Source organism: Carlito syrichta, unplaced genomic scaffold (assembly GCF_000164805.1).
Source record: "Carlito syrichta isolate Samal-C Ts95f unplaced genomic scaffold, Tarsius_syrichta-2.0.1 Scaffold289164, whole genome shotgun sequence".
In the NCBI taxonomy this organism is placed as follows: Eukaryota; Metazoa; Chordata; class Mammalia; order Primates; family Tarsiidae; genus Carlito; species Carlito syrichta.
Genome location: NW_007233260.1, coordinates 216,378 through 240,452, shown reverse-complemented (window position 1 = coordinate 240,452; position 24,075 = coordinate 216,378). Strand labels below are relative to the sequence as shown.

Here is a 24,075-nt window from a genome sequence, read left to right as displayed (position 1 = left end):
AGGGCTGGAAAAAAGGCATGTGAAGTATCAAGGTGGTTAGAAAAAGAAGCATTGATTCTGACCAGAGAGTGAGGGGAGATGTACATGACCTCAAGCGGGCCTTGAAGCATGAGGAAGATGTAATAGCTTGATCTGCTTATCAACTGAACAATAAAAGTAAAGTTAAAAATTAAACCACTGAGCCAATAAAATTTTCTCATTGGTAACATCAGGGCTAAAGGTTTGGGGTAATCATTTACCTCCCGGGGATTAGACAATCACAAAAGCTGAGAAATATTTATTTGAAAGGAATGAGGATCCTGCACTCTACCCCTCTCAGGTTAGCTTTCAAATTTTTGTCCTTAATATTCTGCTTTGGGGATGATGGAAGTGGGGTTTTTTTTCTCCTTGGAGAATGGCTTGATTTGCTGTTTGGGGATAGAGCTAATAGGAGTGGACAAGAGAATGCCTCTTTCCTGAGATAATTCTGAAAAATGAGAGGTGTTGCCTCTCCATGGAATAAAATTCTCCAAAAGCATAGCTAGACAGAGCTAGAGAGGGAGACTGTGAGAATAAGAGCGACAGAGAGTGAGAGCAAGAGTGAGCAAGAGAGAGAGAGAGAGAGAGAAAATTATTTGAACCATCAAGAAGTGAGTCAGCAATTTAAAACTATATTTTTGAGGACTAGTGTCACTCAAATATTGAAACTAGATGATCTTCAGACTAGGAATCATATGTTGGGCTTTTTTGTGGGATATATAATTTTTTATAAAACACTGGCTAAATTAATGGTGAAATAATAAGTAAAAATGTTGAATTCTCACAGAAAAAGATTTTCATCAGGTCTAAAGTATTAAATGAATCAAAAAATACCAAACTCTTCCAATGAATTAATACATGCAGAGAAGCAAAACTAATAAAATCCCACATGGCTTTAGGAACTAGTTAATGGGTGAAGAGCTTAGGACAGTGGACATTATCTGGGAGCTGTGAATAAAAACCATAAGCTGTTTGTTAGAGGGAAGAGATAGTCAGTGCTGTGGTCAGATAGAGATGACATTTGAACTATTAATAACTCAGTACAGCATCTTAAGGAAAATTCTCATTTTACAGTGAACTGGGGAATAGCAGAGGGGCAAGATCTATGTTAATCCAAAGGGAACAGACACAGACAGCCTTGGCAAGAAAAACTGTTATACCAAACACTCCAGTTTCTTTGCTAGTTCTTCCTCTTTTACCTGTTCTCAGGAAAAATAGTAAGGTTGATGACTTTCAAATTTACATTTCTACCAAAGCCCTCTGTTCCCAGCTACAGACTCATAGACAAAAATTCTACTTGGAAATCTTCCCTTCTGAGTCCAACAGGCATCTCCCCTGTGTCCAAAACCAAACCCTTGCTTTCCTCTGGAATCACCTCCTCTCCCCGTTCACTTCCCCAACTCCAGTGAGTGTAACACCATTCATTCATTTGCTCAAGCCATAAGTTTAGAAGTTTTTGAGTATTCTCCCCTTCCCCTCCTTCCCATAGCCATCTCATTAGCAAGTCTTAGTGGCTTATCTCCAAAATAAGTACCCAATATGATCTTTTTCATCATGGCCAACATAACCAAGCCATGGTCAACACTTGTGCAGGTGAGGACAACAGCTTATTCTCAAATCTCTTGATTCCCCATCTTGCCCCTTATAGGCTATGCACCACAAAGACGTCAAAGGAAATGCAGTCGCCTTATCAGGTCTATAGGATTCCAAATGGTCTGGTCCCTGCCCACCCTTTCCATTCCATCTACCATTAACCTCCTTACTCACTCTGCACTTCCGTGTTGCACTAGTTCCTACCTCAAAAAACATAACAAACTTGTTGATTCCTTTGTCCGAATTGCTCTTGCCCAGAACTGCCTCTTTCTCATAGTTCCAATTTTAGCTTAAATGTAATCTTTTGTACAACAAGACTAAGTTGTTCTTCTCTTCAGGAGCCAGTGACTTAGTCGCTGTCACTGCTACTCTTTTTTTTTATTCTTCAGAATAAATGCCATTCTTTTTTATTTATTTATTTTTTTTTCTGAGTTGGAGTCTCACTCTGTCACCCAGACTGGAGTGCAGTGGCCGCTCCCGGCCACCACAGCCTCGACCTGCTGGGCTCCAGCGATCCTTCTGCCTCAGCCTTCCAAGTAGCTGGAACTACAGGTGCGCACTACCACACCCGACTAATTTTTTGATTTATTGTAGAGATGAGGTCTCACCAAGTTGCCCAGGCGGGTCTCAAACCCGCGGGCTCAGGCAATCCACTCACCTCAGCCTCCCAAGGCACAGGATTACAGGCTGAGCTACCGAGCCCAGCTTAAATGCCATTCTTACTTATTTCTTTTCACAGTGTGCCTCTCCTGGGATGTAACACTCATGAGGTGTGCTGTCTGTGGTTACATCCTTTGTCCTATAGTAGCTTTTTCCTGCCAACCCCCTCAACTGCCTGCTTCCACTGCTCTTGTCAATACCAGCATAACCATTACCACTGGTGAACAGAAAAACTGGTAAATACTTCTGTTATAACAAGTACAGGGTAGGGGCAATTTAATGAGTCCCTCTGTCACACAGGAGAAAGCACTGTAGAAGCAGAACATCCCATTCATTGATTCAACAAATGCTTGCTTAATCAATGAACAAACAAACAAATGGTCAGTGAACTCTTAGGCACTGGAAAAGCAGAAGAGTCTGTGTGGGTATAAACTGTGATAAAAAAAATGTTACACTAAAAGCTATGGTGTCAGTTCTTGTGATTGACATCATTTTTTTCCACTGAACTAATTGCCCTAAGACAGCAATGATAATCAAATTATTTTTACAGCAGACTATTCAGTTACTTTATTTTACCAAGTCTCTTCTCAGAGTTACCAGAACCACTTTATTTTACCAATGAATATTGGCTTGAACTTACGTTCAATTTTGAAATTGTTTTTGAATTCCAGTGCAGACTGGAGGAGTCCATAGTCTAATATTTATGGTTTTGAATAATGTAAATGAGACAGATCATCTGTCAGTTGCTTGCTTACCAATTTTAGTGGTGACTTGCACAAACATTATATAGCATTTCTATTACAACACCATCAAAAGATCAGATATATTTTCTTTGATATTAATAGAAGTAGTGTTCCACAGAGAAGTAGTACTCCATAGAAAATTATTTAATTTCACCAGAAACTACTTCCTCACTATTTAATTCCTTTACATTTTCTTGGCCCCGTAATTTCTCTGATCATTTTCAGATAGTAAAAAGTTTGTTGTTTATGCTCAGTCTCTGAATAATCTCATGTTGTAATTAATAGACCCAGTCCAACAAAAATACAAAACACCAAACTTTAAAAGTAAAGCATCTTCCCTTTACCAGCTTCAGCCTGAGGTGAAAAGGAGTCCTTTGGTTTGGCTTCTCGTTCCCCTTTTCTGGCACCTCCTCCTCTCACCTCTCTTGCTATCCATGGCCTCTGATCCTTCCAAGGCCAGTGGTCAGGGAGACAGAGATGTTGTAAGAGGCAGGGAATGTCTGTTTTGTCTGGAATTCTTGTGATCTGCAATTGATGCTCTCTGGGCTGGGTGGATGTTCAATGCTGGATCCTATCCAGTACCCCACTGTGTACATCCACCAGTCTCTTCCATGTCATGAGAGTTCTGTGTCTACTGTTTCCATCTTCATAGTACCTCCCTCAGCTGCTGGGCAACATGGAATCTGCTCCTTCATTTGGGGTCATGTAGTCTCTCCAGATAGTTCTCTTGTGCACGATTTTAAAAGGCTATAAACTAGATCTCTCCTGATTATTCATACCTGGTTCACAAGAGACCTGCAAGTCTCCAACTGCGCATCTTTTCCCTGCTGCTGTGGGAGGTATCACAGTCTCCCGGTGCTGTGTGGACTTTCATCTGCTCTGCAGCCTTGGATCAGTAGTCACTATCTCATGCCCTTACTTTCTGAAGGTTGCGCCATTCATCAGTCCCTTTTACATGTACACAAAGTGCGCGCGTGCGCGCACACACACACACACACACACACACACACACACACACACACACACACACACGTCTAGGGGACATGTGTTAAGCTCTCTGAATAACCCCTAGCATGCAGCTTCTATCATTTGATTTGAAGTGAGTCAACAGTGCCTTCATCCCCTCTTTGACAGAGGCAGGGTGAGTAAGTGACAAAGAATACTAGCAACTTTCTCTAAAGAAATTTTCTAAACTTCTTCATCTCAGCTTATTTGTGCTCTTGAGATGGGTTCAATAGCTTTCTCCTTCTTAAATCCTACACAGTGGTCTCTCTATTCTGAAATGGAGGAAAACAAATTATTTTATTCTAAAATTAGAATAAGTTCAGTGAGGTTGGAGTCAGAAGAGTCCCATTTTAATATCCAGTCACATATCTACACATGTGCACCCATACACACAACACAAACACACACCTATACACAATTTCTGAGGATGTCAGTCAGGACAAGATTCCCATAATCCACAGATTGTGACCACAGGTTTTGTCATAGTTTTTGTTGCTGCTTAAGGTGTATTATTTTGATCACAGTAATAATTCACAAATACATTATTGTTATAATACATTTAAACACCAAAGACAAAGTTACATTCCTGCATGACCATTCCTCCTTCTCCATTCTCTGCCACAGAGATGATCAGGATTACCAAATACATATAACTTAATTTTAAAAGCCAATCTCTGGGCAATGTAGATTAGAACTATCACTGTATAAATATTATTTTTTTCATCGTTTTCTACTCATTCATAAACATGCTTACACACAAAATACATAATGCAATATCACTATGTGTGCTTGACGTATTTATCTTGTTCTTATTGTTCTACAATTTTCTTTTTTCTCCTAATATGTTTTTTAAATCTTTACATACTTTTATATAGATCCAATTCTCCTGATGGCTGTATAATATACCAGAAAATATGTGCACATTAATTTTACAAATATTAATGATCATTAGTTAATTTCTGGTTTGTTTTTTTTTTTTTACTTTTACAAATATTGTAATAATAATGTCCTGAAACATACTATTCTGTATAGCTGCTCCCATTAGTCTCTGTTGCACACCATGAAGCAGCTACACTAGGTTCAAGGATGCAGTTTGATTTCCACAACAATAGTTTATTTCCTCATTTTTTTGCCTAAACTTGGTGATAACAATCATTGTAAGTATTAATATTAATTTCTGTGGCCTTAATAGTGAGACACAGCATATTTTCCTATGTTTGTTCTTTATCTATATTTATATATTGTTCTGATATTTACCTAATTTTTACCATTTTCCTATAGTTGTCTTTTTTATTATTTTGAAGAAGTTTTTTAAATGTCATTCCTTGTCTGGTATCATGCTGTTCATTGTTAAAGTATGCCCCTGGTTGACAGAAAAAATGAACTTCCTATGGCTAACTGAGGTGCTGAAATTTAAAACAGAACTAGGCAGCCCTAGCTAGTGATGGAATGGTCACATATTCTATGTTCTCAGAAAGATGTGGTAAAAGTAAAATGGGACCTCCTTTTCTACAATTAAGCCAAACCATTTCCTATCATTGGTGTCAGGATACACTGCGGCCAGAAACTCCTAATCCCCAAATCCCTTTACCTTCAGTTTGAAGGTAACAGAAGGGAACATCTGACAGAGACATCAGTTTGGGTTTGGAAACCAACTAATCAGAGTTCTTCTGCCCTGGCCAATCAGAGATTAGATGTGGCAACCAATTAGAGCTCAGTTGTATTAACCAATCAGAACTAAGCAAGTTTCACTCTTTCATTTGCATAAATAACCAGATTGGGAACCTGAGCCGAAACTTTTGCTATAAAAGCCTAATCTTCTCTTTGTCCTCTGCAATCCACCTTCCTTTCATGTACTTAACTATTTGTTGGTAAACTATTCACTGAAATGAGCTCTTAACTCCAAGTTTCCTTTTGGGGACCTTTTAAAAATTATTATTAAATTTTTTTTTTATAGAGATGTGGGGTACAAGTAAGGATAAACTACACAAGTAGGCTACATGTTGGTGAAGTTTGGACCTTCAACTGGCCCTGACTTCCCCTGGTTGGGACCAGGTAATTTTTGTGTTGTTACATGTGCCCCCTCCCTCTCTTCCTTGGTAATGCCCAGTGATTGCTGATTTCTCCTTTGTGCTAGTGTGGCTAATGCTCATGTCCCACTTACGAGTGAGAACATGCAGTATTCAGTTCTTTGTTTCTGTGATAAATTACTAAATAAGATGGTCTCCAACTCCATCCAATTTGTTGTGAAGTCCATGATTTTGTTGTGTCTTATGGCTGCATGATATTTCATCATATATATGTATCACATTTTCTTTATTCAGTCCAGTTTCAATGGGCACTAGGGTTGTTTCCATGTTTTTGCTAGCGTGAATAGTGCGACTAATAAACATGTGTGTTCAAGTGTCTTTTTGGTAGAATGATTAATATACCTTTGGGTATATTCCCAGAAGAGGGATTACTAGATTGCATGGAAGGTCAATTTTTAGTTCTTTTGGGAATCACCACACTGCTTTTCATAGAGGTTGAACTAGCTCACACTCCCACCAGTAGTTTTGTTTACACTGTAATTAGTTTCTCCCCTTCAATAAGTGATTTTTTAATGTATCTATAAGTAATTTTTGTGCTTTTTGCATCTTGCAGTATACTTATGGTGTGTCTAGGTGTAGAATGAATTTAATTTCCCTGGCTCAATATTCATTGTGATTCTTGAATCTGAGAAATCTTGTTTCATCTATTCTAGAAAATTCCTATTTATTATTTCTTAAAGTATTGCCTTTCTTCAATTCTCTATTGTCTCCCCCCTTAGAAGTCCTGTTCAACATATGTTGGACCCCTTCACTCCATTTTCCAGGTTCTTAACTTGCTATCATCCTCCATTATCTTACTGAGCTTTATATTATACGATTTATATAGCTCTTCTATTTCGCTTTCATTAGTTATATATAGCCACTTAGTTTCACATTTCAATGCCTAAACTTTTCTTTTGTACTTCAAGTAGTCTCTCAAATCTGCTTTTTCTTATTGGTATCTTCTTATGCTATAGAGTCTATATTGTATTTCTTCAATTATTGTAAGCATAATGTACAATATCTTTATTGCTTTATTCTATCTTTGGTATTCTATCTTTGGGAGTTTCCAGCAGACTATTCTTGTTATGTGTTAAGTCTGAGAACTCTTTGGATGAAGAGCTTTTTTAAGTGTTTATAATTTTGGACTTTGAGCTCACATTAAGTAGAGCTTCATCTACAGTAATTGTATGTGATCTGTGTTGAACAAATCAACTTGGGCCTGATTCTTCAATCAGGTTTTCAGCTGGAGGTAAGCTCTCAGAAAATGAAGACAGAGTGAACTGCTACCTTCAATGCTTCATAACATAGTTATACATTTTTAGGGAAAGGTTTTTATTCTCAAACCAGAACTTAGAACAATGTAGAGAGAAATTAGAGTTTTACTGTTGCAATGGATAGAACTTCTGTAAGTTTAGAACCTTTTTAAAGCTTCTGACTCTATATTAGACACTGCCTTATAATTACCTTCCTGGCATGGACCCAAGGATTTACCCCTAACCCCAATAGGGCCATAGATGGCAAGCCCCCACATCACTGAAATTGATGCCTCTTCCATACCCCAATTGCATAGTCACTAAAGAGTTAGCTTATATTTGTAACTTTTCATTATATCCATGGAGATATCTCTTAGTATCTTCAGAACTATGACTTTAAAAGAACATTTACTATATTTTATCTAATATTCTAAGTATTTATAATAGACAGTTTTTGAAGTAATTTACTCTGCTAGAATATTTCAGATGAAATTTTAAATAAGGCTATCAATTTTTAATGTTCAGTTAATAGTATCAATTTAGAGACATGGGAACAGAGAACTAGAAAGAATCTTACAATGTATCAAGGCACTCCAGGAAAAGTTTCTCATTTTAGGGAGGAAGATACTAATACCTAGGGTATCTGTGACATTTCTAAGGTTAGACAATTGGTCTGTGATAGTGCCAGAATGACAAATTAGTTTTCATGAACTCTAAGGTTTTTCCCACCAGACAATATTGCCCCCCCAATTCTTAGAAAAAAGAACAGGGACAGTGTCATATAAGATTATTTCTGCATTTGATTTTGCATTATTTTATTTCAGTAGGTAAAAGCCAGTTCCTGGGAGGCAAGAATCAAAATGTCTACAAAGGCAGATATCAGGGATACAGTGGAAGATATTTCCTATGATGGCAACTTAAACATGGCTCAAGAACAATCCTCCAGGAAAGGTAAAAGTATGCACAGGAATCCAGCTGTCGATAAAACTAGAATCTATGGCACCTTAACTTTTCTTTTGTTGATATACATCATTCTTATTACTATCACCAGTTGCCAAGAATACTGTATAGGAATAAGGCATTTTTACCAGTGTGTATTTCATTCCTCACATGAAGCCTTGAAGGTATATACTACAGGACAGGCAGGTATTATGGCGTTATTTAGGGACTAAGAAAAAATTTCAGAGCAGAGTCTAAGTGGGAAACATAGAAACCAACCGTTGCTCTGCTGATTCTAAGTCCAAGCTGTTTCTCATTAGATGTCTCTGTTCATGTTAAACCCAGACCTGCCTCAAAAAGATCAAGCTTTTTCTTTTCACCATGTCATAGAAGTCATATTTTCCTCTTCTCATCTACATTACCACTTTGCGCTTTTCTATAATTGGTCTTAAAGAAAACTGTGGAGCAACTTATTTTACCTTAAACCCTTAATGACCTATAATATGTTATACATCAATTCTCTTAAGGATGCAGGCTTTTCAGAGTATAATGCTTTTAAAAAGCGAAGCACTCACCAAGATGGCATGCCTTGTATTACTCAACATTTAGCCAGTTTGCCTGTTAGGAAGTATGCATATCTTCATAAAAGGAAGATTTTCCTAATCTCATCCATCAGAGGAGAAATCAGGAGATTTGTATGGCAATACTCATCGTACAGTTAACAACCATTTGACCTAAAGTGAATACTATTCCAGTCTTAGCTGAAGGTCTCATACATCTCTAAGTATTTCAGAATCTACTGGACTATACACTAGCCATATTATCCTAACCTTTCTCTTTCAAAATTAGTCATATAAAAAGCTTATGAATAAAATTTTACCACTGGCAAACTGGGTAAGAGTACAAGTGAAAAGTCAGGCTGCCTGAGTTTGCAATCCAGTTTCTGTCATTTATAGGCTGTATGATCTTAGGCAAGTTTATCTATAATTTTTATATCTCAGTTTCCCCATCTGTAGCCACCTCATAGGATTGCCAAAAGGATTAAATTAGTTAAAAAATAAATATTTAGAACAACACCTCATGTGTAGTAAATACTATATAAAATTAACTATTATTATTACTACTCACATAGTGTTTCCTCCTCGGCCCACTTTTTGGCAGTCATTGGAATGTTTATAATTTTCCTAAAGTGGGCCTCATACAATCTTTGATTTATTCCACAATTTTGTAAAATATCTGCCTCAACATGCTGCTTGGGCCTCTAATGACCACACCAGGAACTATAAGACATTCAGATAATACCTTTCTAACCCACTTTACCTCAACCTTTGCTGCAAATGGCATCACACTAATAACATTCATCCTTTTATGACAAAGTCTCATCCCACCTGATAAGGCAGAACCCCAGCTACTCCTCAAAGTCTCACCAATTTTTTTTTGTTGTGTCTCCAAGTATTTCTCATAGTTGCTTAGAAATCATCCCTGCTGATTGTTTCATCAGTTGGCATCCAACATTTAATTTTTCTCTCATCTCTCTTGCTCGTGCTCACTGGACATGGCCAGGTCTTCTGTATCAAACCCCCAGGGCACTGCTGAGGCTTTCTCTGAGTACTAGTGCCCCAAAATCTACTGCTGTCTTTGCTGGGCACCACTGTGCCTCCAAGACACTCAGGAAACCAAATGCAGGTGTTCCACGGGATGTGGAGAAACGCCCTCTCCCCTGTTATATATCTTGTCACCTGGTCACACAATGAAACTGCTTTTGCTCCTAGATCCCCAGAGAACTTGATTGAAAAAAGTTCAGCCTTCAAGTTCTGCCAGTCAGTGGACTTCTTTCAGGCTCAACTAAAGATTCATGAGGCTGGGATGGAGACAGACACCACTTTAATTTTCTGATCCCCCTTTCCCCTAGAGGCCCATGAGTTTCTATATTATTATTGGTTAAATCAGAAAAACAGAAACCAGTCTAGGTATTTCTGAGAAGTAAGTTTAATACAGGGGACTGGAAGATTTCACAACTTTGGAAGGCTGGAGAAGCAAAAGTCAGGTTAGTCACTTTCAGGAAATTCAGGAGTACAGGATGAGACATGGCCAGTGATCCCAGCTGGTATGTGCATCACAAAGAAGACAATTTTCAGGAGGACACCCCAAAGTCACAGACAGAAATCCCATACCTAGTATAACTGATCCCATCTGCAGCTATCTCTGGAGCACAGTGGTTTCTCATTCAGTTTAGCCTTCTAAATCATGTCAGAATGCCCTCATTGGCAGACTCTGAATGGAATCCTGCTCTGATGGTCTGACAACTGTAATTTCCAGGAATTTGCTTCACTGTTATTGTAGAGATCATACAGCGTGGGACTATGAGAATGGAACTGAGAGTTAATAAACGAAACCAGGGACAGCTTCCTTTCTCTCTATCATACGCACACAGAGAGGAGGATATACCCCACCTATGGGGAAGAATACTACCTGAAGGCCAGTTGATAATAGTACACCTTTCCGAAGGCCATGGAAATCACTAAAACAAGAAGAACATTTTGAGAAAGTATCTCTACTTAGATTGAAACTAGAGAATTATTCCTGTCACCAGCTATGAACCCCATGGCTCATTGACAGACTTAATACAATTTTAAAGAGATTGAGAGAGAATGCCAAGAACTGACAAAACTCCCATCCTTGAAGCATGAAGCAGTGATGCAGGAAGAACAAAGAGGGTGCTGTGTAGCCTCAGCTCATGCTCTCCAGCTTGGAGGAGCAGCGTCTAGTAGCTGGGCAGAGCATAGTCATGGTGAGCCCCTTAAGGGCATGCAGCACAGGAATGTGCTAGGTCAAGCGTACTTGGGCTCACGTGCCAGTGTTTTCCTCTCATGGCTAACCAGCTTTTCTAAATATCTTCAGCTTAGCATCAGGGAGGTCATTGCAACAGAACATAGGAAACTATGAGTGACTGCAGAAATTAGCTTGGAAATTTTGAGGTCTCTCTCAAATTCTGCAGTGTTATTGCAGGCACCATATTAATTCATTGACTCCTCACAACAAATCTTCAAAGAAGGTACAACTAGCATCCTCATTTTAGCAGCCAGAACTCAGGCAACAAGAGATGAAGTAACTCCTTTAGTCATTCAGGCACAAAGAGGGAGTGATTGGATTCAGACCATTGGGGTTGTTGGCCATTATATCACACTGCTGTGCTGGTTTTATTTCAGATAAATTGAATTATATTTTTATCCTCAATTTCTTCAAGTTCTCAATAATAATAATAATAATAATAATAATAAAACAGAGTATAGGAATTAGATCAACAGAAAAATAGGAAAGAAGACCCCAATATTGATGAGAAAGGAAATTCAAGAGAAAAAAAGTTGACTGCAGAATTAAAATTGAGTTAACAGCAACAAGGAGAAAAATCATCACTACAGAAAATCAAAGCAGTGACATGGAGCCACGACTTGAAATAATCATGAAAATTGCAAGAAAGAAAGAAGGATAATGAACTAGAAGATGATAGATGTGATGAAGGGAAGAAAATTAAGATTATATCATAATAAATAAGTTATACTTTTATTATGTTATAATTTTATATAAATTATAATTTCTAGTAATTATAAATTATAACTTTATCTTATAAATTTGAATAAAGAAAAATAAGAAAAAGTATACATGCTAAAAACATGCAAGAAATGGAGAAAATTGTCAAAAAGTTATCCCTTTTATAACAAAGAAACAAATTATGTCCTGATGGTTTTACTAGAAAAATTATGTGAGTTTTTTAAGAAGTAGAAAATGTATATTCATCCTGTGCAAAAGATTCCAAATAGTTTATATGGTCACCCCCCCCTTAAGAAAATGGAGCATAGGTATGGACTGGTGTGTGTGCCTTCTTCCAGAGTACATTTGTATGTATGAAATCATATGAAAAACTCTAAGGAAAAGAAGAAAGGAAAGAGTAATTTCACGGTGGAGAAACCTGACAAGCACTGCCTCAAGCCAGAATATTAAAGTCAACATGAAAAGTGAGACGCCATTTTGATAGTAAATTATAAATTATAACTTTATAGCTCCAAGTTCTCAATAATAATAATTGATATAATGTGAGGAGAAAGTCACTTTACCTCTCTGGTTTGCCTCTCAAAAACACATAATCCCAGTCTAATCATAAGAAAAATATCAGGCAAATCCCAGTTAAAGAACGTGTCCCAAATACTTGACTTTTATACTTCAAAATAGTTAAGGTTATTAAAAACACGGAACATCTGAGAAAGTGTCATAGCCAAGAAGAAGCCAAGGAGACATGACAACTAAGAGTAATGTGGCATCTAAATGAGACTCTAGAACAGAAAAACTGCATCAAGTAAAAACTAAAAAATCTGAAGAAAGTATGGATTTTATTTAATAATAGTAATATATCAATGTAGGATTATAATTGCTACAGATGCACCATAAGATGTTAATATTAACTATGTTACTATTATATTATATTATATTAATATCTTAATAATATTAATAATAGAGGAAGCTTTGTGTTCATTATATAGAAACATAATCATTCAATAAATCTAAAACTGTTCCAGAATTAAAAGTTTATTAAGAAATGGCTATGTACCTTTAATACTTCAGATCACTGATTGAGATAGAGAGTTTATAATTCTTGTTTTTTAACAAACTAGTACAGCAAAAATAACACCTGCATGCACAAACTGAAAATTAAGTTTAATTATGCATGCTAAATAAAATTCTAGCTAAAAATATTAGAAAATAAATCATGTTTTTCCATTAAAAATAGCCTATTAAGAATAATAAAAAATCATCCCAACAGTGCAAGGTTAGTTGGTTTTAGTAATAGTAATTATATGACTTTTCATGAACTTATTCAATTGTTATCAGTGCTTTGAGGTAAGCACTATTAATCCCATTTTCAGGTGAAATGTGAGGGTCATGTAGAGCTCAGTAACTTGACCTAGAACACACAGTTTTTAACAGAGTAACTAGGATTGGAAACAAATCCTATGATTCCAATTAAAATACATTTAATAAAACTCATGTATTCACATAAAAATATGTAAAGGTAAGGACAGGGTAGTTTAATACAGTTAAAGTACGTGTCCCACCAGCGACCAGCAGCATACCTAATGGTATAATGTGAGAAGCATGCTCAATAAATTCAGAAACAGCAAGACTGCCCACTCTCACCATTCTTATTTAACTTTGTGTTGAAAATGCCTTTTAATAAAATTGCCCAACAGAATGAAACAAGTGTTGCAAATGGTAAAATATAATCAAGTTTTTTTTTTCTATTAGTTGTACATAATGTGTCATTATTTACTTATTTAGTCAAAATCCAAGGGATGGAGGGAAGACTAAAAGAAATGATGGGGAAAAATTCTGTTAGAGAAACTTTGAAAAGTATTTTTAAAAACTTGTGTTGGCCTTAACTGAGGATAATTATAAAATTCCACCTTGGGACAGAGTAAAAGATTTGCTTACTTGTACATCCCTTCTTGGCTAGGGATGACAGTACTATAAATGTGGTAATCCTTCTTAATTTAATCAGATGTATCTGCAGGCATTGATCAAAATTCCAATGTAGCTTTTTGTGGATGGTGCATGGTATAGGGTGGGTTTGACTAAAATCTCTCAGTTAAACCAAAGACGAGGTCTGTCAATTCCTGGAATTTAGCAAGCACTGCACAATTGGAAACTGCTGTTCACTCCAAGAGCATTTGTTCCCTTTCAGGAACCAGGAACTAGTGAACCTACATACCTTGAGGCAGTGATCACATATTGTCGCAGCAATTTCTCTAAAAGAATAGTCAATGAATCCATTCCACAGTTGTAAAACTAATTTGTTTGGACTAAACCATAGGGACCGCCCCAGAACTTATATGGAACACTGCCAAATGTGTAGCCATAGATTACAATAATAAGATGATGTTTAAATGTTTCTGTGATGTAACCCTTGCCTACTTTTCAAGTTTCCTCTCTCCCCAGACCCAAAAAAAGTTAACCTTACACGTTCCTTGGTTACAAAAGGCACTTCGCATTATCCCAGCTGCCCTAGCAGGGCACCTAGAAGCCATTTTCAACTATTTTTTCTCTCATGATCCATATTTAATCAGTAACTGCTCCCAAGCAGTTATTTCTCCAAATCCATTTCTTTCCATTTTCACTCTCAGCAGCTCATCCCAGAGCCCCGCCTGAAGAGGTACTCCCTAATATTTGTTGTGATCAATGCTTGAGCAAAGCTTCTGAGAGAGCTACTTCCCCCATTCCCTCCCAGGGAGACATATGTCCATCACACACCTACAGAGCAATGTCTATTCTTCCTATATCTCTGCATCACAGAGAGACACCAATCTTCTTTCTTCCAGACATAGGAAGAGTAAGAGAAAAATCATCCTGTTTATGACTTTTTGTGTCCTTTTCTCCTGTCAGGTTTTTGTTCAGTACGGCATGGGCTGGCCCTCATCTTGCAGCTCTGTAATTTTTCAATTTGCACCCAACAAATGAACTTGAGTATTGCCATTCCAGCTATGGTAAACAACACAACCCCACACAGCCAGCCCAATGCCTCCACAGAATGGCCCTTGACTGGCACCCAAGACTCCCAGAATGAAACTCTAAAGGAATTTAAGGCACTGGTAAGTTTTATGAGACTTTAGAATCTTTCTTTGATTCACATGAATTGACTTAAAAGGGTATCTTATAAAGGAGTGAGTTTAATTTTCTTTTATAATAGGATGAAGTTTCATTCATATTATAAAATAATCTTATTATAAAATCCATCTTTTTCATTTCATTTATTGAGCATGTAGCATGTGCCAAGAACAGCACAGGAACACAATAACTATCTTAGGCAAATATCTTCCTACTTAGTGTCTATGAGTATAACCAGGGACCAAGTTACATTGAAGGAAACAGGCTTCACAATTTAGAAAACATAAATTCTTCCCGTACAATGATGAAAATCACCACTAAATACATTGCACAAATGAACGTTTGCTTTATCTTCCTTTCTTCCACATTTCTTTTATTACCTTGCCTATGATGCTTTCTTCTTTACAGGATTTCTTTTCTTTGCAGACTTTTTTATATTTTAATGGGTCAGTTCATTGTGTCAGGGTGAGGGAAAAGAATGTGCTTAGCATATATTCAGAGTTTGTAAAAAGTAAATTGGTATATTGGAGGATTTGGGAAAAGGTAAAAATAAAAAACTACAAATTATTCTTTGCCTCTCAAGTCTTCACAATTAAAATTGTTAACTCTTTAACCAAAGACAAACAGTAACAGTCTCCTTGTTATCTAGGCCCCCACATACAGCTGGAGTCCTGAAATCCAGGGAATCATCCTCAGCTCCCTCAATTATGGTTCATTCCTGGCTCCAATCCCCAGTGGCTATGTGGCTGGCATATTTGGAGCTAAGTACGTGGTTGGTGCTGGCTTGGTGATTTCCTCAGTCCTGACCCTCTTCATTCCACTGGCAACCAATGCTGGAGTGGCCTTGCTCATTGTCCTTCGGATTGTCCAAGGCATAGCCCAGGTACCAAGATGTTTTCCAAGCATAAGTGAAACATAAGTTCCAGAAAGACCTCAGATATCCAAGAATGAAATCCCTCCCCCCAGGTTATGGTATTAACAGGTCAATATTCCATTTGGGTCAAATGGGCTCCCCCGCTGGAAAGGAGTCAACTCACCACCATTGCTATATCAGGTAACTGATACCCTGCGCTCATCTTATATGCCCTATCCAAAAGTGCTCAGCAAAGGACTATCAACAGAATCAAGACCTTACATCCCAATTACTCTGTCTTCATAGTCCTTACTCTACATCTCTACCCTATATTGCCTTTCTTGATCATAACTGAATGATTACTACACCAACCATTCTTGTGTTTTACACATACTAATTTCATTTTAGCCTCAGAACAATCTGAAAGTCAGCTGTAATTATTTCCATTTCACACATAAAACATCATATCCAAAAATAGACTTTTCCGAGATTACATAACTACTGATTGAAGACAGAGAATTTGAACCTAGGTCATCTGACTTGAAGCTCATACCTTCAATTACTACACAGCTCAGCTTTGTAGGATATACAGAGTTCCAAGACTGTCCTTCTTAACCAGAACATCCTTACATCTTCTGTTCAGGGTCATTGCTGGGGTCCTTCACTGTTCTCCTGGTCGGTGGTCTTCTCTGCCAGACCATGGGATGGCCTTATGTCTTCTATATCTTTGGTGAGTTTGGCTTTTCAAATTGAAGAATTTTATTTTATGACAGACAATACTGGATATGATTTCTGTAATGAAACTTATCTATGGCTAACCAAATCCTAATTAAAATGGATATTTATATTGTTAAAGTTGATTATATGCAAAGTTAATCATATTGTGAATCTTGCTGGCGTGTAAAAATGACATTTACGTTTCCATAACCCAAGAGTGTAACCTTATGACATTAAGAACATCATAACTTTTTGTTTGTTTTTAAATTGAACCCAAAGAAACTCAGAACAATTTCTTTTCTAAAATGTTGAAAATAAAGATAACTCTTAAAACTTTTTTTAAATTTTAAAAATGGAATTTTAAGATAAGCCATACTTCCACTTAATACTGATAATGTTGTGCTTCTCAAGTGTGTATATATTAGAGAACATTTTTTGCTGAGGGTTTATTTCCATTCATGTCTAAAAAATATCTGGGTAATCAATCAATCACACATAATAATGTACTGATGCTAAATGTTAAGTGCTTTGAGAAAGACAAGAGATAAATATGGAATGGTTTAGTAATGAAAGAAACTTTGCAAAGTATGTTACTGCCTGGTATGTGAACATTCAAGATGTTTTCAAGCATATGGGGCAAACCCTCTAATAACTTGTAACAATGTGTCATATCTTCAAATAATAGTGCATTGCAAAACTTCCCAAAACTCACTGGCTTACAATGACAGCCACTTATTCTCACAGTTCTGTGATACATTTAGGTGGCTCTGCTCTGTCTGTCATCTACCTTGGACAGTGGATTAAGCTGGAACATGTTCTTCTGACAGTGACTAAGACACAAAAGGAGAATTTTTAAAAAGTATATGTAAGACTCCTTAATGCCTACGCTTGAATTTGCCCCATACATTGGAAAAAGCAAGTTACATGGCCAAAGTCAATGGCAAGAGGTGGGAAGTATTCTCTACCACTGATAGGGTGCTAATATGCGGGAGTAGAGTATTAAGGCCAGCCATTTTGTCAACCACAGGAATCATCTCAAGCAGAATCAAACTGAAAGAAGCACTTCAATCCAGTGCTAACTGGATTCTCTTTCCCTAGGTGGAATTGGCTGTGCTTGTTGTCTTCTCTGGTTTCCTCTCACTTATGATGACCCCGCAAATCATCCTTTTATCAGTGCCGGTGAGAAGAGATACATCATGTGTTCACTAGTTCAAAAGGTACATAGAGGGAATCCCGTACCATTTTCCTAATCTACCTAGATATCTCAGAGGTGAAGAGTATAGTAGAGAGGGTTCTTGTCTTCTAATGGAGGGGATATTGATGCGTACTTTCTTCTAGGATTGCTCGCCAAGCTGGTCTCTTCCCTTTAAGGCTATGACCAAATCCTTACCACTTTGGGCCATTGCAGTCTCTTATTTCTGTGAATACTGGCTTTTTTATACCATCTTGGCTTACACACCAACATACATCAACTCTGTTCTTCAAGCCAACCTCAGAGATGTAAGTACAAGGAAAGCTTATTTCGATCTTCTGTTTAAATGCTTTATTATGGAATCCTTTATCTCTCCCACGGTCACAAAATCAGGGGATTAAGCCAGGACCTCCATGTAAGAAATTCAGTCTAGTTAACTTGAATTCTGATTGATCTCAATGTGGTTTATTACTTATTAGAGCAGGGTGGTATGTTTCTAGATTAGCTTGATATTCACAGAATATTATATTTTTAAGAGCTATGTGAAAATTGTATACTCAATCCAATCAATATTTGCAAATAAGACGCTCTCCTGGTTGCATACACAATAAAGGTTTAACATGACAAATTATTCTTTGAGAAAATTGTGACAGTTAAACATAAACAGAATGTACTGAAAATAAGACATTATTAAGAGAACATAAAAGACCCAAATAAGACTTAAATAAAAATGTGTGGATAATATATTGAGAAAAGTGCACACATTTGCAGCTCTCTGAATTATCACAAAATGCACAGATGCTCTGATTGTCTTACAAGAACCTTTCAATTCCTGCTAGATAGGTGTCTTAAACGAGGCTTAGCGTATATCAGAAGTCATAACCTGTTAGTGACTGTTCAAAATGTCACTGATTTATCATTATCCTCTCACTCTTTGTACTCAAAAAGCAGCCATGTCATCATGACTTGGCCCCTCTTGCCAGAGCTAAGTGGTCAACTAAGAGCTGACCCTCTTAGCAGTGGTCAGAGTCTGGAGAGTGTGCCTGTGGACAGGCTGGAGGTCCTGGGATCAGGAAACCCCAGGAAGGAGGGGCTCTGCATCTTCTCAAAGAGGAAGAGGGAAGAAGCAGGCAATGAAATCAGAACCTCAAGCCGTGGAATCAGGAGACCAGACAGGAGGAAGCCTGTCCTGAATTGTAGACATCCTGCAGCTGGTCATTGGGAACTATTTGTCTATAGTATAAGGCTGCATGGGTTTCCTGCCCTCACAGGCCAAGGCTAAGGAGGAAGGAATAAATGAAAAGATAAATTGTCACCCAATAGCAGATCTTCCCAGGCTAGGAAATTAAAAGATCTGGACTCTCATTGTTCTCAGTGTATTTTCTCATTAAGTCACATAACCTTGATGGCCTTGGTTTATCTATCTAGAAAATGAACCACTTGAACCAGGTGACAGTTAAATTCTTTTCATTGTTTGGAGTATATACAATAAGTATGGTTACCTATTCATTGAATTTTTTAATAATATTTTAGAAATTTACTTGATAATAACAAAGTTCAACATTTTAAAAACTATATAAAAAGGAGGAGTAAAAAATCTTTCTCTCATTTCTGTTCTTAATCTGTCCTGTTCTCTAGCCCACTCCATAGATAGCTCTTTAAATTTCTTACAAATTCTTCCATTGTTTATTTATGAGAATGCAAGCAAACATAAATGAATATTCTCATTTTCTCATCTTATTTTTAAACAAAACATTATCTTCTATATATTCTGCTATGTTTTATATATAAGGTTGTTGCCACTTAATGTGGCATGGAGAGATTTTCATATCAGTACATGAAAACCTTACCGAACAATATTTGAGTTGTTTCCAATCCTTATGCAATGCTGCAATACAGACCTTGTTCATTTGTCATACATTTGTGCAACTATTTCCATGGAGTAAATTTCTGCATATTTGATTGCTGAGTCAAGGGTAAATGCACTATAAATTTATGAGTATTCTCAAATTGCCCTCCATAGAGCACGAATAATATTTGTGAATACTTGATTCTCCACAGTGTCAGCACTGAGCATGTCAAAAAAAAATGTGAGGTTTTTGCAATTTTGATTCCTGAAAAATACTGTCTCACTGTAGTTTTATTTTGTATTTATTTCCTGATGAGTGAGTTTGGGTACCTTTTAACATGTTTAGACATCGTTTATTTTTCTTTTTATCTATAAATTTTTCATATATTTTGCCTATTTTTCTACTGGATTTTGGTCTTCTTATTATCTCTTTCCAGATGATTTTATATACAAAGAGAGCATTAATTCTTTTTTTCAATTGAGCTATATACATATTTTCCTTAGGCACTAAAATTATATTGGCTTATTCCATTAGCATGGAGCTTATATTAAAAGTGATGTGTATATAAGCAAAATCCACAGTTGTGAACAATCTGTCCAAGTTTCAGTCTGTGTCATGGTGGGGTGATGAGAATACATGCACCTCACCTCGTCTCTGGTCCTCAGAGTGGGATCCTGTCAGCCCTGCCGTTTGTTGCTGGCTGTATCTGCATTATCCTTGGAGGTCTATTGGCAGACTTTCTGCTCTCCAGAAAAATCCTCAGACTCAACACCATCAGGAAACTCTTCACTGCCATTGGTAAGGGCCAAGCTGGACACAGGGATTAATGTGGAAAGCTTAGGGCTGCCTTCTATTTATGTTGTTTTGTTCTGTTTTTCATTCTATTCGAGGGGTTCTCTTCCCATCTGGGATCCTTGTGTCACTGCCTTGGGTCAGATACAGCCACAGCATGACCATGACCTTCTTGGTATTGTCTTCTGCCATCAGTAGCTTCTGTGAAGCAGGATCCCTTGTTAACTTCTTCGATATTGCTCCTCGGTAAGACTCCTTCGCTTCATCTACACAGCAACTCAGTTTAGGTTCTGCAGCCCTAAGCCTGTCCCACTGCACAGACAAAATGTGATATGTGCAATAGATCACTGTAAATGTTAGCACCAGTCCTTCATTCAAATAATTCCTAGAAGGGATCCAAAGCTGGTCAATCATTATGAATTTGACTTTTCTCCGTGCGAACAAGGGGAGTCAGTAGCCATGCTCATAGATCAACTGAGTGAGACTCACACAAGTCTGTCTCTGTTGAGGAATTCAACAGTTACACAGGGTTGGATCACTGAAAAGACTCATAAGACTCCACTGTGTTTGCTCATATAAGGCTTTAATAAAGATAAAAGACACAGCATTGCAGGAAAATTATTTATTTTTGACATAGGTAAATACCAGAGTCAACTGGGACTTTCAAAGGTAGTTCCCAGAGTCCTGTCCCAGTCAACAGGACATCATCTTTAGATAATGAACCACCAAGGTCTCATCCAAAGAGATCTTTTATATTCAAACAGGGGACTTATGTACCCCAAAACAAAGCTACAAGATCAGACTCAATAGCAGAAACAAACAAAACCAAAAAACAGCTCTATAAACCAGGTGCAAACCATCAATGTGTATTTTTTTTTGTAGACACAATGTTGACAAGTTAGTACAGATTATTCCTTAGAAGTATCAAACCCTTGCATATGATTATGCTAATTATTAATCAATATACTTTATTCAAATTTAACCAAGGGTCACACAATTCCAGGCAACCCATAGATAAGCACAGAGTTTTAACTGACCGATTGAGATTAACTGTTTGTTTGCATGGATATGTTTCTCTCTCTCTCTCTCTCTCTCAGGTACACTGGCTTTCTAAAAGGACTAATGCAAGTTTTTGCACATATAGCTGGAGCCATCTCTCCCACTGTTGCTGGATTTTTCCTCAGTCAGGTGAGGTCAAATATTCTGATGAATATTCACAAAGGAAACTTACACATACATTATGTTTTTACATTTGTATAGTTTTCCATCATAGAAGATGCATTTAAAGTAGTCAAAGTGAACAAATTCACCAGATAACTTGAGCATTTCTTAAGAATCTTATTGATACAGACTTTACATGAAGAAAGATGTACATGACATTTACGTGAACATCGTTCTTTAACTTTGCCGTGCTTTTTCACCAACAAGTCAGGAAAAATGAATGGAGAATAACAAAGTAAATGTATTCTTTCTGAAATCAAGTCCCTTCTCTTTTTTAAAACTTTAGTTACCTTCTAAACAAACCAACACATGTCAGAAAATGATTGTTTAAAATGGAAATTTTCAAACTGACTTTGTTTCTCCTGTAATTTGTTGATTCATTCAACGAATAAGTATTGAACATTGCATGTACTAGGCATTCTTTCAGTGAGTAAAATAAGGAAAAGCCCCTCCTTTGTGAAACCTGTATTGTTGGAAAGAAACTGAAAAAAAGCTAATAAAATAAATAAAATACATGATATATCGAATGGCAGTAAATGCCAAGAAAAGAGGAGAAACGGGCACACAAAAGTAGATGGAATTTAAGTTTTAATTGGGTCATCAAGGAAGGACTCACTGAAAAAGTGAGCAAGGACTGAAAGCAAGTGAGGGGGTAAGTCAAATGGTTATCTGAGCAGAGGAGCACTTCAACAGAGGGAATGCCCAGTGTACTGATCGTATGGCAGAAAGGTACCTGAATATTCCAGGAGCAACCAGTAAGTCCACACAGGCAGAAGTGGAGGTTGGGGGGAGGGAACAGTGGGACACAGAGTCAAAGTCTTTCTGAACAAGAGGGACAATAATTGAGTGACCATTAGTAACTTATAGTTTTCTGCTTCCAGGATTCAGACTTTGGTTGGAGAAATGTCTTCTTGCTTTCAGCTGGTGTTAACATATTGGGCCTGGTCTTCTACCTGATCTTCGGCAGAGCAGATGTGCAGGACTGGGCTAAAGAGCAGACATTCACCCATCTCTGAGCAAACTGAGAGATGCATTAGATTCTGATGCTTAGCTGCTCATTTGTCTTCCTTCATGGACATTCCCCTTTCATGCCTGTTTGACTGATTAGACGTTTAAGTGCAACTGACTCTGTTTCCAGTGTCTTCTCAGAGACCTTGACTATGTCATACTAAAGACTACCACACCTGAAGATTTTACAGGGGGAATGGCTAGTTATTTAACTGCAAGCTCCTGAAAGCATAGGTATATTGAGATTGCTACTTATTCTCCACTCTTTTCATTGTTATCCTGGTGAAAGCATCAGGGACTGGAGGACAATTTCTCACTAAAGCAAACGAGGAAGCCAAAACCACAGGAAAGAGAACTAGGAAGAACCATGGGAGAACTAGGGAAAACAAGAGACCTGTGCTCAAACTCACAGAAGATGACCCCTGTGAGCTGACAACAAAGCAAGCCCAAAACAATGGAAAGTATAGTGTATATGATCTAGAGTCCTGGGCCAGGAGTGTGGGCTAAGGCACTCTCACATCAAGTGAGGAGGGATTCAGGGCCACTCTGATGCTTGACACTTGCAAAGTGCCTGGGTAAAAAACACAAAAAAGCAAGGACACTGAAGAGTGAATCCAAAAGGAATGAATGTGTCTGCAACTAATGAGGGTGAGGTAGCTGAGTCCAACTGTTTCAGACAACTTGTATTCTTTGGAAAGGAGCCACCTCAGTAATATCAATATTTACAGAGTCAACTCTTTCAGCTACCTCCTTTCTCCATCTTGATCTCTGCCTCACATCTTGTTTGTGAATCCATGCAGATTCTTTACACCTTAGAGAATGTACATTGTCCAGTGTCTCTTCTAGCTTCTCCAACATTTCTTCATGTGTCATCCTGTCTTGATGCCCTTCATCTGCCACTCTGACTATTGGAGTCCAACCTACCATTCAGTGGGCCTCATTCAGTGTTCACCTCATTAACCTGAAATGTCTTCCAAGAATGTATGTATAACCCATGCTGGCTTGACCAAACACCAGGGTGTGCAGTGCTTTCATTAAAGCTCCCATATGAGCAACATGGGGACCATGAGAGAGAGCAAAGCCATTTCAATTCAGAATTAATATTAATGCACATATACCTCAAGGGGATGGCAGACATCAAAATCATACACAGTTTCAAGGAGCTCAGCACCCTGGGTGGGCAGATGACTTTAATAAAAATATCTCACAAATGAATGTGTAATGACAAGTGCAGAAAATGAAATAATGAGGGTTATAGTGGGCTATAAGAGCAAACAATTAGGGCATTTGCACTAATCTGAGGGCAGGACACAAAACTTCATGTCACCTGGGATCTGAAGGACAATTGTTAACTAGTGTAAGAGGCTGAGGGGCAAATGTTCTGAAAAGAGGAAGCAGCATGAGCAAAGGTTTGGTGTCAGGAGGGAACAATCAGTTATGGCCAGAATACAGGAAATAAAGGAAACATGGTTTGTGAAGAGGCTATAGAAATCTTAATATCA

General features: G+C 37.6%; 1 protein-coding gene across 1 annotated transcript; it reads left to right on the top strand.

The window, feature by feature from the left end:
• Nucleotides 1-235: 235 nt before the first annotated feature.
• LOC103256250 (probable small intestine urate exporter) lies at nt 236-22,680 on the top strand. Its single transcript, XM_008054151.1, has 12 exons — nt 236-319; nt 8,169-8,295; nt 14,719-14,924; nt 15,590-15,823; nt 15,907-15,994; nt 16,437-16,523; nt 17,609-17,727; nt 17,849-18,010; nt 20,218-20,350; nt 20,443-20,590; nt 21,442-21,532; nt 22,447-22,680. The coding sequence occupies exons 2-12, from the start codon at nt 8,205-8,207 to the stop codon at nt 22,579-22,581; spliced, it is 1,494 nt and encodes a 497-aa protein (XP_008052342.1). The 5' UTR covers nt 236-319; nt 8,169-8,204; the 3' UTR covers nt 22,582-22,680.
• The last annotated feature ends 1,395 nt before the right edge of the window (nt 22,681-24,075 follow it).

What these genes read in the sequence shown, in the direction of transcription:
- LOC103256250 (XM_008054151.1), top strand. Translation starts at nt 8,205, where the DNA reads ATGTCTACAAAGGCAGATATCAGGGATACAGTGGAAGATATTTCCTAT. An exon ending in TAAAGGAATTTAAGGCACTG is followed by an intron (nt 14,925 to 15,589) that starts GTAAGTTTTATG and finishes CTTGTTATCTAG; the next exon opens with GCCCCCACATACAGCTGGAG. An exon ending in TTGTCCAAGGCATAGCCCAG is followed by an intron (nt 15,824 to 15,906) that starts GTACCAAGATGT and finishes CCCTCCCCCCAG; the next exon opens with GTTATGGTATTAACAGGTCA.